The following is a 16591-nucleotide window of genomic DNA, read 5'->3' on the forward strand; positions in this document are numbered from 1 at the left end:
GTTGCATTTTATTTTAGAATTTCGAAGTTAAAGCCCAATCTAGGCGCTTTTTTCATCATCGGGATTGATTGCGATAATATTTTGATTTTCAGGCTTGTTTCCAACTTCCTCCTGAGCTGGATGCCCATTGTCTGGATAAAGAGAGAGAACGATAGAATAATTTCAATTGAAGTGGACGTAGAAGGCACATTCTTACTGTTTCTTTTTCCCATTAGCTCCATCCTCTTGCGAGACTCTTTCATCTCTGGTTCGAAATTCAATATGATATTGTATTATGTGCCGTCATTCGGTCCGAGTCGATGGCGTAATAATTCAAGTTCTTCATCAATCTTTGCTTCTAAATTACGTATTTGTTGCGTTTCGAATAAAAAATAATCTTTACTCCCAATTTTGTGTGGATTTTCAGGGCAAACTCTTATAAATTCATTATACACTTTTTCAAAACTGTCGGGGACAGCTCGGGATGCATCTTCATCTTTGGTGCCACTCATTTTAATCTGCAAAACTATAAGGAAAATATTTTAGAATATAGCACTTGACTTACTTTTATAAGCTTTACCTGTTTTTGTTCATCCAGTTGAAATATTACGATTTGAAATGAGATTGGACTTTATTATTCAATATTTAGTTGTTTTGAACAAAATTTGACATGAGTTATGTCAAAACAAAGGAATATTTATTACAACAATATGAAGTTGCTGCGAAAGAGAGAACGCTGACCAATCTACGCATCAGGCAATACTTCTCGGTTGCCATCTATATGCCACACAAATAAAAATCGGTCATTTTCACGACATTGTTTGATTGAATCTGTTATATTTGTTCATGTATTGTAAAAAGAGAGCGTATTGTAAATGAAAATGGGCTATGGATTTTGCTCAGTTTTTTCATCATCACACACTGTCATTTGTGTGTGTGTGTGTGTGTATTTGTGAATGTGTTCCGTATGTATGTCTTACTCATACACACATTCTTTTGTCGCATTCGATTGCGCACCATTGTATAATAGGAGCATAGCATTCAGAGTAACATTTTAGTTAATCACTAACTGTCCACCGGATAACACACAGTGAATTTAGTCACAGCGACTACAAAGCTATACCCAGGCTATCAAAAAAGATACAAAGCGTACGAAAACTTTTTTGTTTTTGAAAGTTCAATTAAAGTTGCAACCATTGAGAAATACCATGCCATCAATAATTAACAGTAATCTGTAAGTAGCCCGAAAATAAGTGTCTAAATTATTGTTGCGTATTAAATTGAAAAATTATTTTGTGTGTGCAAGAGAGAGCCCATGAACTCAACATATAATAATTTTATATATATAATGAATGTAGAAAGCACACTTCCTTATGATAACAAAAATATTATTCATACAGCAAGTTTTTCACATGGCGGCCATCTTGATTTTTTTTTCTCTTCATATTATTTTCCTTTACCGCACCGCACCGTACTGTACTGTACTGTACTGTGTGCGCTCGTTGTGTGTATATAAATATAGATATCCATATGGCTATATCATCAGCAATGTGTAAAACAGTCGAGAGGTCCGATACATGCGTATTTAATACGCATCAAATACTATATGACGTGACCAAGTCTTTTTCGAATTGATTTCGTTTTCATTCGATATTTCTCGTTTTTTTTTTCTTTGCCATTGCAATCGGTTTTTAATTAGTAACCAACTTAGATAAATTTGGTATGTTACTAGGCCTCCTTTTTTGCATACGTTTGTGTATGTTTTTTTTGTCGTCTGGAATTTTTTAGAAATGCTCATATGTGCACATGAAAGAGACGGACAAAACAATGCCTTTTGATTATCTATTTTTGATTTGATTTTTTTTTTCGTTTTCTTGCTTCTTCTACTTTTCGTCGCGCTATTCATATTTCGTTTCGAATTTGTTTGCTTGCTCAGCGAGAAACAGAAACATTTATAAACATTCAAGCAAAAATGTTTTGAGCCAGTGTTGGTGGAAGCGAACGAGAAAAAAAGAGAGAGAGAGAGAGAGAAAACAACAACAATCCGAACTTTGGTCCGTTATTTTGACAATAGACTTTTGCGCCGAACATAAACAAAACGTTGTTTGAAAAACGATACATATGAAAAAGAAGGAATTAGAAGGAACGAATATCTACGTCATTTTTTCTCGACAAAACAAAACGTTCATAAATAAACTGCTGAAATATTCTGACTGACGCAAGTGCAATTTGACTTGTGTTCTTTGATATACAACTCTGTGTCATTTTCCACTCTCTAGCGCTCGTGCACACCATCGCAATACTCGTCAATTGTTTGACGCTGCTCTCGCCTGTCGCTATATGGATTTTTCCGTGTATATTGGTACTCCAACGGCCAAGGTCAAATGTACTTGATGTGTGCATGAAACGGCGTTCATACATGCTTAACGACATTTAAACGGTGTTTTACAGTGTTTTATAATATGAAACACTTGCTTCGTTTCGATTCACGTTTCTCTCTCTCTCTCTCTCTCTCTCTCTCTCTCTCTCTCTCTCTCTCTTTCTCTCTCTCACTTAAATCGAGAATTCAGCTCAAAAATCCTTAATAATGCAAATCGCTTGTTAAATGCATTGTTTATTTGATTTGCATTTGTTTATCGACTTTATATCGAAACGGAATATTTCTTTCGTCGATCGAAATGCGTCGAGAAAAAAAAGACGGTTAAACATTCGGTTCTTTTTAATGACTCAACACAGCACGTATCAGATGATTAAATTTTGTTTTTGCTTCTGAAATATGCGAACAGACTGATTTCGAATTGAATTGCAATCGCTGCTGACACACGCACGATTAGATAGCACGGCTTGGCTCTTATCACAAGCAGTTGTTTGGTGTTTTTCTTGCTGTTTAATCTCATAAACACAATCCGTCTTATTGTCAGTATCTAAAACGATGATAATAAATTACACAGTAGCTCAGTTTGAGTTGCTCAAATATGGATGGGACAATTTGGAAGAATAAACCACTTTTAACTTGAAATAGATAATGGCACTGATTCCCTTTGCACTATTGGGGAATCGGGCATTTGAACAGAGAATTCTTTTTGAAATTAGCATTGATTGGCTTCCAATTGAACCTAATGACCCACTACGGACAATTCGATCGATCAACAAAGCCCTCTTATTAGCAAATATTGATTTTTTTTTAATTTTCTGCAAAGCAATTCTCAAGTCAACATTGTGGGACAAAACAATGAAAATTGAGTGTGCATGTGGAACGGGACGAAAAGGCCGTGTAATTTTCAATTAAACACAATATAGCGTACATCAACCATACAGTTGTCTACTCATTCAAAAATTGCTTACATCCAGTTTAGTTCGAGCGTTTTAATCAATTTTGCCTTTGTCATCGCTTGCTCGTGTAAACTTCTTTTACGCCAATCGGGCGGCGAGCATGTGATCAGGCAATCAGCAAAATTTGTTTGACTTTTTCTTCTTTATTACATTCGTGTGTGTTCATCACGTATCAGACGATTTTGCATTGTATTTCCCAACCAATCTCATCTGATTAGAATCAAAAACTTATGATAACTGCTTCAGAATGCCGCAACCACACCGACAGATAGCAAATTTATTATCTCTTTAGATTATGCAAAAGATTGATGTAAAAATTTGAACAAAATAATTTGCATGTTCGATTTTGCACGTCCCCATGAAATAAGCGTTCTGCTGTAAAATTTGTACTAAAAAAATATGGCATTTGAAACGATTGGTTCGCTATGTCGTCATCACAGAGTCAAACGGTTGCCATAGCTAAAATTTTTGATACGTAATTCCATTCATTTTATCGCTTTTGATGCAGGCGAAATAATCGCATTTACGATTCCATTCGAAATTTTGATTTTTTTTTCTTCAATCCCATTCAAAAATCGATATTTTCGAGCATTTTTGTGAAATTTTTTATCTCGCCATTCGTGCATTCATCGGAATTGTGAATAACTTGCAGTTGTTGTAGGCTTTTTAATTCGTTGAACGTGGAAGCAATTGAAGCATTCATTCGAATTGATTATTAAACTGCGTGCAATAAATGGCATGATAAGTGGCCACGTTGTAAATGTTAATCACACGTTGCTTTGATTGTTGTTTTTTATTTCATTTTCAATTTTATCTTGTCATGACTGTTACTTTACGGCAACATGTGGAATGTATGTGCGGCACAGATTGTCATTGAATCGTTTAAACAATATGACTCCCCACAGGTGTGATAAAGGCGCACCGAATAAAAGCCAATCAATTGAGGTGCCATAAATTCAACTTATCAAGCGAGATATTTTATTGTCTTACTCTTCATTTTTCTGCTCAACCAGTCGACAACTTCCTTTTGCTTTCATTACTTGAATCAAATGCAATACTTTGTCCAGTTAGATGCAATTCAAGAACAATGCCTTTGAAAGAATCAAAGAAACAAATATGTCTCCTATAGGAGAATATATCTTTATCGATTGATAGCGTTAATAAATTGCGTTATCTTTGATTTGTTGTTGTTTGGATGGGTTCATTGGTGGGATTTTTCCATCAATTACGTTTCCTATTTGCTGTGCAAATAATAATGCGCATGAGGCCGTCTCACACTCGAGTGTTTACTTAAAGTGTGTATTTTTTTTTTCGCTCAAAAGATGTTTACCGAATGATTTAAACAATTGAATACGTCATGCTCATGGATGTTTGATTTTTTATGTGGCTCAGAAGGAATTCGGAATTTTGTGTCAACAATATTGACTTGTTGACATTGCATGATTATCCCAAAAAATGTTCAACATTATCACATCAGATACAGTCTGTGTTGTCGACAATTGTTTTGACAATTTCGATTTCGGGCAATCGATAAAAATGATTTTTCAATGATATTGATTTGATATTTTAATATTGAAAATATTGAATTTCTTACCTATTTTTTTCCTCTTTTCTCGATTTTCAGTGACCCGTTAAGTAGTAGTAGTAGTAGTAAAAGGAGTATTGAACGTAAGCAACGCAATACTTCCACTTCTTCGACCATGACGAACGAATCCTACTCCATCTCTCTCTCTGTAGGGCCTCTGTGGTGGGGGTGATGTCACCAACCACCACAGAACTGATCACGATAGGGCATCTCTACTAAACGGTAAGCAAATCTTGTTCATCATTTTATTTTCCTATTAATGGTTCATACATTGTTCCTTTCAATCTCAATCGATTCGTTTGCTCATCATTTCTTTTTTTTTCTCCCCACTTTCGACACAGAAATCAATCGCAAAACATCACTAGATTCAACAAGTTCATCACAATTCTCCGATATTGATTTTTCTGAAACTTACGACGAAATTGCTGCACCATCGGCTGCAAAGAATGACGGTCATGCTGCTGTATCAATGTCCGAAGATGACTGCGACGAAGTTGTGAAACGTATTTTACATCAAAAAAAACCAATTCGCATAACATTAAAGTTGCATGTCACCGAAGCAACATACAGCGTTTGGGAAACCGTTTTAAATCCCGAAAATAATATTTTATATGTTGCATTACCAACGGTTCTCTTGCCCGAAGCATCCAAGCAATCATTCATCACATTGCTGGAATTTGCCGAAGAGAAATTAGATGTTGACGCCGTTGTGTTGTGCATGCGCAAAGATCGCGCCGATCGTCCGAATTTGGTACGAACATTCTTGTTTCTTGGCTTTCAACCATTGTCGCCAAAATCTCAATTGGCACCACCACAAAGCGGATCCGAGAACAATCTTTTCCTCATCTATAAAATCGAAGACGATTAAATCAACAGCCATCATCGAGATATCAACATTACCAAAGCAACAACAACAGCAACAACAAATAACAACATCATCACCAGAAAACGTCGGAGCTAGCGTGTTTTCGGCTGCCTTTAACATCTTCTGCAACACCGAAATTTACGCAGAAAGAAAAAGAAAAAAAAAAACAAACAATTTATCAACATATTTAATTGAACTTGTAAACTTTACACACACACACAATTTCATACACATACACACTCTTCAATCACATTTTATCCACAAATTACAGCACATTTAAAGAGATAAACAACAACAAAATTATTGAATCTAGACAATTTGCGATTTATGATATGAAAACAAAAATTGACATCATGAAGATACAACTTTATTGAATAACTAACATCATTAGTAGAGTAATGCCCTTGAAAATGACCAAAATGACAAATTTTGGAAAAAAAATACCAAAAAAAATTTAAGAAAAATGTTCAAGAAAACGTGGCAACAAAAAAATTTATAAAACGTGGCAAAAAAAATAATAAAAAAAAAACATGTATATAAAAAATGAGAGAATAGAAAAAAAAATTGTTTATTACATATATTATATAAATACCAGAGTGTAAAATCGGACCCAGCGTATTTTTGTTCAATTTCAAAACACTCTTTCTATTATTTTTTTTCTTCAAACATATTTGTGTTTTGAATAAGCTGGACAACATTCGACGCTCGATTGAAAAATATATCGATTGGTGAATAGAACAACAACAACAAGAAGAAAAATAATCATTCAATTCAGTTGTGTTGCTTTCCGCATCATATAGATCATATAGTATTCTGTGAAATGGACGGCATCCTTCGGAAGAGGAAATGAATCCGGTTTTTTTTTTCTAAAGAGGAAAAGAAATGGGTGCATAGCATGGCGAGAAAATTTGAAACGCATACGAGCTTTTCATTTCAAAAAATTTTGTGATAGAAATTTTTTTATTTTTTTTTCCTTTAGCTTATTAATCAAACTCTCTGGGTTTTTTTTTTAATTCGGATCGAACACAAAACAAGCAACCATCTTTGTCTATTTTTGCCAATCGATGTGTTTTCTTTTCCTTTTTTCTCCATTTTATTTTTTATTTTGTCTTTTTTTTCGATTCATTATTATTATATTTTTTAACGAAGCAAAACAACAACAAAAATTGATACCTCTTTTATCGAGTATTATTTTATACCGAGAATGAGGCATAGGTTTAATATTCAGCTTTGCGATGTCTCTAACATTTTATCCATATTATCAAAGTTGTAACAATTTAAAGAGAAAAACAAACACAATTAGCGATTAGACGACAGCAAACTATATTGTTAAACGAAATGCTTGAGTGACAGTCAAGTCATATTCGATTAAAGAAGTAAAAAAAAAAAACAAAGAAAACCTATGTATCCTTATACCTTAAAACAACCCACAAATAAACACAATTCAAATAAAAATTCCGGCATTTTTCTTTATGGTTTTTGCGAACAACAGCGATTTCGATTCTCTAGAACGAAGATTTCGATTCTCTCTTTGATCGTGTCCATCAGTTTTTTTTCTCCTTTGAATATTTTAGGTCATGAGTTGATATCCGCATTTTGATTAAAAACCAAAATCATTTTCAATCAAAATAATTTTTTAATCGAAATCATGGGGATTTTCATCGGACAGCATGCATTTAGACCATGCATGGACTTCAATACACGGAAAAATGGTAACGTTTGAACGAGATGTAAAAACCGATATCATTTTTAGCAAGATACCTGTTTATGATAGTTTGAAACGGTTCTTATCACAAAATTCCATGAATGAATACACATACTGACCCAAATTTTCGAGTCATTTGCTCGAGATGTGCTCGTGTTATGGAATTTAACATTCAACATTTGGTTATAAATTAAGTATGGACAGAATGTGTCTCTATGTATTTCAAATCGAGCATGTCTAGTGACACCCGAGACAAGACAATAGGAAAAACAACTATTTCACAAGGCACTCCTGATAAACCAGCACCTCATTAACCGAGCGACATCTCTCTCTCTCTCTCTCAGTCGCATCAACGTTATAATTCGACGTTGTTGTCATTGACATTCTGAACATACAAAGTATATCATATAAGTATGGATGAGTTTACCTAGCGAAAGCGAATGATCTTTGACGACGACGTCGATGACGAAGCTGTTTACGTGACCTGAAAATGCTGAGTTATTGACGCAACATCGAACGATTGATTTTTGATCCAATCTTGATGATTTTCAAGATGAGATATATTACAAGACGAAGAATAAAAAGAAACAAATACCAATTTGCATTAATTTTCATCTCAATAAATGTGTTCCTTTTTCTTTAATATTTCATTTGTCGAACTTAACAAAACAATTTCCAATAATAAAATATTATACAAAAATTTTCGCTAAATTACAACTAAAATAAATTGCGATTTCATTTCTTATATACAAATTATGAAGTGTGTGGTGTATATAATGTGTATGGGTGTGTGTGACAAACGGCACGTGCAATCGAAACGTCCAACCATGTGTTCGAATATAAGCGGTGTGCTCCCATGTTTGCTCACATATGTTTGTAGTAGAAAAACAAAGAGCTCTACTCAATGGTTCACAATTGTCTATCTCATATCGGAAATAAGGGAGAAATCAAAACAAATAATGTCAACATGTCGCTACACTTGAAAGCAGTTTTTTTTATATCATTCTGCTTCTTCCTTGTCACCACTTAACGAAAAAGAAGTTGAAAAATAAACATTTATTTAAATAATTTATATAAAGAATTTGGGAACATCAAATTGATACGCTTCTCGTGAGAAACAAAATATACACATTATGAAATTTGTCAAAAAAAAAAATGAAAAAAGAAAACAGAAGAAGAAAAAAAATATCGGGAAAAGCAATGAAATCGTATGAACACATCATTTTATTGTTCACGAAATGATGTTCGAATGCATTTCGTTGAAATTTGTCAAATTTATCGCCAGAAAAAAGAAGGAAAGTCGTCACAGTTCAAATTCCATACAGAAGAAATGAAGAGTTATTGTTGTTTACATTTGAGTTCGTTGAGAGAATCCAACACGTTCGGCAATATTTCCCAGCATACTTCCCAGTGACGATAGCTCAGCACCGTTTTTGTATTTAAAACCGATGGCCTTGCAATAAGCAGAATAGAACGTGCTTCGAACGGACTGCAACCGATCACGTCGACGACTGCAATGATAAGAGAATAATTCAGTATCACTTCAAATGTGTCACGGTCAATAAATTTCGATTTAAAACACCAACAAACAAACGCCACTTACATAAATACCGCATTCTGATTGTACGTAAAAATGTCATCATCGACCAGTGTTGTGTTCGATTCTTGTGAATTGGAATTTTGTGATCGCAGATTTAGCAATAAATTATTGGAGTCAGTACTACGCAGGCTACCCGATTGATTCACCATCTGCCAGCTACCAACGGATGATGTCGATTCATTTCGTTGACGCATCGACGAATACGGCACGGTTACAGGACTTGTCCTTCTGAAGAGGGAGAGAGAGAGAGAGAGAAATGAAAAGGCCATTTAAAAATCGAAACAATTTTGCTTCAAATTCATCAACACACATGAATAAACTATGTTTTGATACTAACCGCTTTGAAATCGGCGAATTACTATTCGCTACTGGTGGCTCTGGTAAGATTTCTATACTACTGTTGCTATCTTGGTTGATCGATAAATTTGCTATATTTCTGGAATGACATACGAAATTTGAGCGGAATTTAATGAAGTTTTTTGAAAGAAAAATGATTGAATTGAGATCGATATTGGAAAAATGATAGAAATTAGGGACTTGTGTCCATTCAATTTGTATTCATTGTCTTATTGTTTCCTACACACTAATTGTCGCACTCTATTGTTAATGTGAACAAATTTCATCCAAGTCTGTCTGCATGTGTATGTCTATGTATTAAGGTCTGATCACAATGTTGAGAACAAGGCAAATGCTGTTGCATCGCATGAATGAAATCGGTGCGCTGTCATCTTACCCGTTTGTGTTTTCGTGCATGTCATTGCTGGACAGTTTTTGTTGGTAGATATCTTGTTGACTGCCACCGGAACTAAGTGATATGCTTGAGCCACGACTATCTATATCGAACTGTAGATTTTCCATATTTGATTCATTGTCCTGAGGAATGACAGCAATGCTGCTACTTCCGCTACTATGCTTACTTCTATGTCTGAAATGTGAAACGCTACTGAATTACATATATGCATATCAATTGGTTGATCTTTCTTCTAACAATTCGGACACAAAAAAAAACCAATGAGCTCAACACTTACCTGTGGCTTATAACACTAAAATCTTCCTCCTGAATATATTTTAACGCATAAAAACAAAATACGAAAATGTCTTCGCCTTTGGTCAAACGATCGGGCAAATCATGGCCGAATAAGAACCAGTCGTAGGCGAGTGTCAAAAATAATATTTGCGTTGCGTTCAACGATTGATGTATCACACCGTCAGCCTGGAGGGATGAATTACCAAAGAAAAATATAATTAATTTAATGAAAGTTATGAATAAAACCAACGGAGAGTACTGAATTCCAATGGCAACGGCATTTTTCAAATGATTACCCAAAGTGATAAACGTAATAACGAAACAAACAACGGCGTTCGATCCCATCCACTGATGCAGTGAATCAGAAGACCCGAACTATTATCTTGTAAATACTTTAAACAAAGTTTTAGATAATTTTGTGTTATTGTCACCAGATCCCACACTTTGTAGTGATCCCAGTTAATGTGCAGCAATTGCGTTGTTATGGAATCGGTTGGAATTCCAATGTCTGCATTTACATGTGTTTGACTCCAGTCAAACACCAACGACTCATGCGAGTAGTTATTGTCTCTGAATTCGCGGAAAAATTCACATCCCGGATAAGGCAGCGATATCAATGTGAATTCGGAGTATCGATTCTCTTTATCCACCTTTTCGGACGATGTTACTCTGAAAGAAAAAAAAAACAATTGAACGAGTGAAAATTTTGCATTAGTGAGCTCATTAAATGGGAAAAATAACAGTAGAATTGATTGAAATTGGTTGAATGTTAAACTAAAATGCCCACACTTACTTCAAACCAAATTTCACTTTTTTCTTTTCAACCATGAAATCAACGATAGTGCCAACGTTTAATGTTTTCAACAGACGAATATCTTGACTTCGCACATGATCGAATAGAGGCCAATCGGAATTCGATTTATTGCCATCTTCTTGTTCGTCCGTAAAACTTTCATTCACCTCAATGGCATCGTCGCTATCTGGAAAAACAAATGATATGAATGTGAATTTAGAAATAGGAAAAAAATCGAAAATCATCATTCACACACACACACACACACCTTCACCGCATAAATCGACATCGTCTGAACCGGATTGTTTGGCGGCACCAGGCCCAGTATTGAACAAATAGTTGAAACTGCTTCGTGTGTAGAGTTCGGGTCCACAGCTGAGTGTCGATGAACGACATACAAATTTACCCTTGTACAAAATGACCGGCACGGGGAAACGTGTTCGGCTGCGTGCAAAACGCGCTTTATTGATCAGGTCACGGAGTTTATTCGGTTCATATGAATTTTCATAAATGGTTTGCTGTTGCGTACGCTGTGACGATGCATTTGACGATGCAACACTGATATTGCTTATGCCAAACACTGATGATGCGGCTGATGACAGTGGTGGCGTTAATGAGCCATTGCTGGTGGTGGTCGAACATGATTGTATTGTTGAACTAAGGCCATTCGGTTTTTGTTTCTCATTTTCAGGTATCACAATCAGGCTCGGATAATGGGAAGACAATTCACCCGCACGATTCGATATTTCAACCGTATTATAGTCCAACTGGAACAAACTCAAGCATTTTTCCATCACATCATTGTTCTGTAAAAAAAAAGAGTTATGTTTCGATGAAATACTACAGAGCCATTTATGGGAAAAATTATCTTTCATAACATTTTTTTTATCATTTAAAAAATAAAATTCTCAACATATTTTCAGCGTTTGAAATCAAAACATTCCTTTCTTTCGAGATATACGTATGTATGAGTCAAAAGTTCTGACTCAGGGCTGGTATACTGAGAAAAACCAAATCATGTGGGAATTTAAGTCACAAGTTTATGGAAATGACAAAGAAATTACAATTTGGCTCTTTGTTCGCCAACCGAATTGACTATGTCAGCTGTTTGGAAATAATTCATGTTATCGACAATCGACTCTGTCGCAATTTCCGATTGTAAACTTGAAAATGAAAATAACTAAAATGCTCAAAATATGCAATTGGTATTTCGCAAATGCAGCAATAAAATTATGCTGATCGGAAGCATTCGGAATTTAATTCCAACGATCATCACAATTGATACGCAGTTGGAATTAAATGAATAATGAATATTTTTGTAATGTTTGATCGCGATAAGGGATCAGTTGATCATGAACAGAAAAAAAACACATTCGAAATTATTCGTTTCGAAAACAAATAAATAAAGAAAAAAAGCACATTATCAATTGCAGTTTTTGTGCAATGAATCAGACCATGCACGCTATAATTGAGAGTATGAGTGCTACTCATATCATCATTTAGAATTGAAAGAAAAAACCAAGACCATAGAAATAAAGTCGGAAATTTTCAGTGGAATAATGATGACACGAGATTTCATGGATAATTCCAAAGAAAAACGAGTAAAATCATAACTTAAAAGCTACAAAAAAAAACCCATCATGTGTGGGCCGAAATGACTCAAAACCAGTCATTCGATAGTGCTCTAATTTCCAAAGAGTTTCATGTTTTGAAATGTGTCACGAGAATTAGAGAGAATATTTGTTATTCCCATTTGTAGCGAAAGGAAATTATTTTTCTTGTTAAAAATGTGATTTTCCGTTGAATTCATGAATTGAACAATAGTTTAGTTTTGTTCCAAAACTGATTGGCTGTTTGTTGGTCATGCGAAACCATATTGTTTACAAATATAAAAATAAATGTAATGTTGCTCTTTAGCATGGTTGAATGACATAACCTCACTTTGTGCCTAGAGCAGGTGGCATTTTTGGAATTCTATTGTGTGGCTTACGTAGAGTATACCATTTCTCTATCACTTGAAGAATGTTCAACACAACACCGTTGACACAAACATCGTCCGATTTCACATTCAATAAAATTTGGTGTTTGATTCAAACATTCATGTTGTTACATTTATTTTTTCTCTCTTTAGATTCTTCTCTTGTTCTTTGCCGTGAGCAAAATGAGTAGCACACCGAAGACGCAGAAGAAAAAAACGTAATAAACGTATGTGTGTATGAAATTCTAAGCATAAAGAAAAAGAGAGATATAAATGAAAACGGTGTCGTAGCATTTGATTGAAGTCATCGAATGTGGTACGCAAAAAACCCTGGCTTCATCGAAATATCTCATGCACATAAAACTGATTTGCTTATTATATACGATATTGTTTTTGTTGTTCGGTTCGTTGTTGTGATCGTAATGAGAGGCATGAGTGTCTGTTTGAAACAACAATGATTGGCATTCGATATGCATTCTGTACACTGCAATTGCATTTCTAGGCGTTCTTGACTATTTCAAATAGTTATCGATCATGACAACACACATAATAAGGCAATCCAACGTTTACTTTCCGTTTCTCAAATGAAGGAATGAAAAAATCTATTGAAAAAAAATTGTTCAAAAGCACCCGTCTCCGTTTGCTCAATACAACTCACCAATGTTCCTTGATCCGAGTCTTTGGCTCGATAGACGTTTTTCGAGAAATTTTCAAGCAATCCATGGATATGAGCTACAGTAATATCGGAACTCATGTTTGTTGTCACACCACATTTGTTGCAAATAATTTCCCAATTTCAAGCACCAGGTCTTTTTTTTGTGGTGCGGCCCCAAAAATAACACAATTCACTTTTCTCGTTTTCGAATTTTCGTTTCTTTTTCTTTCCAACTTAATATTATTTTCTTTTGTTATTGATGCCAACGAGTGAAAAGAAGAACAACAGGAAAAATTGAATAAAAACACAATTTTCGATATTTTTCGATCGATTCAGTCAACAATAGTTTCACATTCGATTGCGATTGGTTTTCTCACTAGTCTTCCAAAATCGCCACGATTCTGATTATTTTTGTTTTGGTTTTTTTTTCTTCTTCCTTCTTGCGATTCGAGTGAAATACAAACGCGTTTTTGTTATTGTTATTATTATTGTGTCTTCTTTCACTTCTCTCTCTCTCTCTCTCTCTCTCTCTCTCTCGCTCACCTCTTTTGCGTGTCCAATTAACGAAAAATATAAAACCAACGAAAAACTAAATCGCAGAAAATGTAATAATAAACTTGTAGCTTGTTGTTGTGTGAACACAAAATTTACACGCAAAATCTTTACACTTATTTGTTTTGTTAATTTTTCTTTTTTATTTCGTTTCGTTTCGTTTCTGTTCGTACTTCTATTTTACTTCTTTTTTTTTCTATTATTTAATTCCGTCTTATTCTATCTCGTGTTTATATATTTTGTGTGTGATCGCTTCATTTGATTCTTCCGTGTAGGCTCTTTATAGTATTATTTATTACTTATTTTGATGCTGCTGTTGTTGTCGATTTTTCTTTTTCTTTTTTGACGGTGTGTGTTGTTGTGATTGACATACAGGCGCTTTGCTTGAACATTTTTCTTGCTTGCTTTCAAAATATTCGTCGCACTTTGCATTGAAAACATAGAAATACATGCACAACACGTATTTACGCTTCCGTACTATTGTGTCAATGGCTGAGTATGATGTGTGTATGTGTGTGTGTGTGTGTGTGTGAGTGTGTGTTCGAAGAAAACGTGTACAAATACATTGGCACACGAGAGCGTTCATACACACACGCTCATATCAAAAAACGACATTACACGTCGCTGAATAGACGGTTTTCTCTGTCACTCATCATTTTTGCACCGCATGTTTGTGCAACACATTGAAAGCACCGAACACCGAATCCATACACTGTTACTCGTCGCTCTTTTTATGCGCTCTCAGCTGTATGTGTTCACAGACTGTAAAAACAGACTTTAGCATTAAGCCTCATTCACACGGTTAATGCAACGAATAAATCACAGGACCAAACGGTATTACGATTGTACCGTTCGAAACGGCAAACTCCTCTCTTTACGAAACAGGCAGAAAAATGACCAATGGTGTTTAGTTTTTTCATATTTTACTGCGATAAAATTCATACAATTTCAGTTTTGGCATGTTCCATAAGGATAAATTATAATAAATTAGGAATGTGATAATCATTTGTAAGATCATCAAATGCTTATAGCGGCAAAATGTTGTTGCTTTTTCATTGTTTTTTTTAGAGTATGGGAGGACATGGTCTGGTGTGTAAAAAGGTTTTTTTTTTGTTACGTTTAAAGTAGTTTGTTCTTGGTATTGTTTGTGTATTAGGACAATGAGGTTTTTAAGGTTTTTCAGTTGTGAGGCAACATAACACTTTCTACAACTGTTTTGTTCAGTTCGTTAATGGTTTCAGTCCAGTCCTCCTTGGCGATATTTACAACGGTTTGAAGCAGCAATTGTGTCACTTTGCTCACATTTGTTTTGAACATAGCAAGTACATCGGCCACACAGACTTTATTGCCATGCGATCTCCAGCAATCGTAGTCGGTAGCCATGGCAATGGCACCGTAGCACAAACCGGCTTCTTTGGCTAACACTACTTCGGGTACACTGGTCATATTCACAACATCCGCACCCCATTGCTTGAACATCAAACTTTCGGCTTTGCTGGAGAATCGTGGTCCCTCGATTGTTACAACCGTACCACGGTCATGCACCGGTATGCCTAGCAAAAATTAAATGAAAATTAAATTACTTATGCCTGGCTTCTGCATTTTTTTTTTTGTTCAATATCCGCAAATGGAATAATCTATTTTCTTTATACTGATACCAAATAGTCTTATCTTGGACACTTACCCAAATCGCATGCTGTTTGAATGATAACATCACGTGTTTTCTCGCAAAATGCTGGCTCCATTGGCAAGTGACACACGCCAAACGGTGACAATTCTTTGCCATCATAAAATGTTTGGTTACGTTTCGTTGTGCGATCAATGAAATTATCGAGGATGACAATATCACCGGGCTTGATGTTCTCTTGCAGCGATCCAGTCGCCGTTGAGACGATTATGTGAGTGCAGCCAACGTTCTTCAGTGCCCATATATTTGCGCGATAATTTATATTTGATGGCATAATTGAGTGTTTACGGCCATGTCGTGCCAACAGAACGCATTCGACACCATTGATTTTACCTTCGACCAAAACATCAGACGGTGCACCTGAAAATGATGCCAATTTTCCGACAAAGAGAGAGAGAGAGAGAGAGAGAGAGAGAGAGAGAGAGAGGAGAGAGAAGAAAACCACCCCGAAATTAAAAAAAAAGAGTCATGATGAGAGCGAACGTGATTTTGTCATTGAATTTATTACCATATGGCGTTTCGCGGTAAATTTCCCGTCGTTCGTCTAGGATTTCGGGATCATCCAAACCAGAGCCACCAATAATGCCCACCTGAAAATTACAATTGTAAAAAAATACACTCTCTCACACACACATACACACACCTCAAAAAAATCCCGTCTAAAGCGCGGAATCAAATCCAAAATCCATACCTTAATTTTGATGTCCGACATTTTTCAATCACTGGCCCCTCGAATTCTTTTCGTTACTTTATCAAGCAGATTTATTGAACTACTTTTCTTTTCTATACTGATAAGCAATAAATACCTTTTTGGCGTGTGTTTTTTTTTAGC

The 16591-nt window shown here is 35.3% G+C and overlaps 3 protein-coding genes across 5 annotated transcripts; 1 reads left to right on the forward strand and 2 right to left on the reverse strand.

Moving 5' to 3' along the window:
- Positions 1–4203: 4203 nt before the first annotated feature.
- On the forward strand, positions 4204–7217 carry LOC129576518 (ornithine decarboxylase antizyme). Its single transcript, XM_055461738.1, is given in 4 exon segments — positions 4204–4217; positions 4937–5063; positions 5065–5119; positions 5239–7217. Coding segments are annotated over 4 exon segments (723 nt in total). The 3' UTR covers positions 5766–7217.
- An 848-nt stretch (positions 7218–8065) lies between these two features.
- Positions 8066–14518, reverse strand: LOC129576595 (myotubularin-related protein 14). 3 transcript variants are annotated; one of them, XM_055461879.1, is made up of 10 exons: positions 13524–14518; positions 11156–11693; positions 10888–11074; positions 10391–10763; positions 10096–10280; positions 9801–10007; positions 9405–9503; positions 9071–9295; positions 8820–8978; positions 8066–8492 (listed from the first exon to the last, which is right to left on the reverse strand). In XM_055461879.1, the coding sequence occupies exons 1-10, from the start codon at positions 13617–13619 to the stop codon at positions 8468–8470; spliced, it is 2094 nt and encodes a 697-aa protein (XP_055317854.1). In that variant the 5' UTR covers positions 13620–14518; the 3' UTR covers positions 8066–8467. The 3 variants fall into 3 exon arrangements, with proteins under 3 accessions (XP_055317854.1, XP_055317853.1, XP_055317855.1); XM_055461878.1 differs by having other exon boundaries at positions 9801–10010; XM_055461880.1 differs by having other exon boundaries at positions 9801–9992; positions 13524–14517.
- A 460-nt stretch (positions 14519–14978) lies between these two features.
- LOC129576597 (S-methyl-5'-thioadenosine phosphorylase) lies at positions 14979–16588 on the reverse strand. Its single transcript, XM_055461882.1, has 4 exons — positions 16451–16588; positions 16268–16349; positions 15757–16119; positions 14979–15625 (listed from the first exon to the last, which is right to left on the reverse strand). Exons 1-4 carry the CDS (start codon positions 16469–16471, stop codon positions 15252–15254), a joined length of 840 nt encoding a protein of 279 aa, XP_055317857.1. The 5' UTR covers positions 16472–16588; the 3' UTR covers positions 14979–15251.
- Between the last annotated feature and the right edge of the window lie 3 nt (positions 16589–16591).

This window comes from Sitodiplosis mosellana, unplaced genomic scaffold (assembly GCF_009176505.1).
Source record: "Sitodiplosis mosellana isolate CC-2019 unplaced genomic scaffold, AAFC_SMos_1.0 Smas_scaffold_6191, whole genome shotgun sequence".
Classification (NCBI taxonomy): domain Eukaryota; kingdom Metazoa; phylum Arthropoda; class Insecta; order Diptera; family Cecidomyiidae; genus Sitodiplosis; species Sitodiplosis mosellana.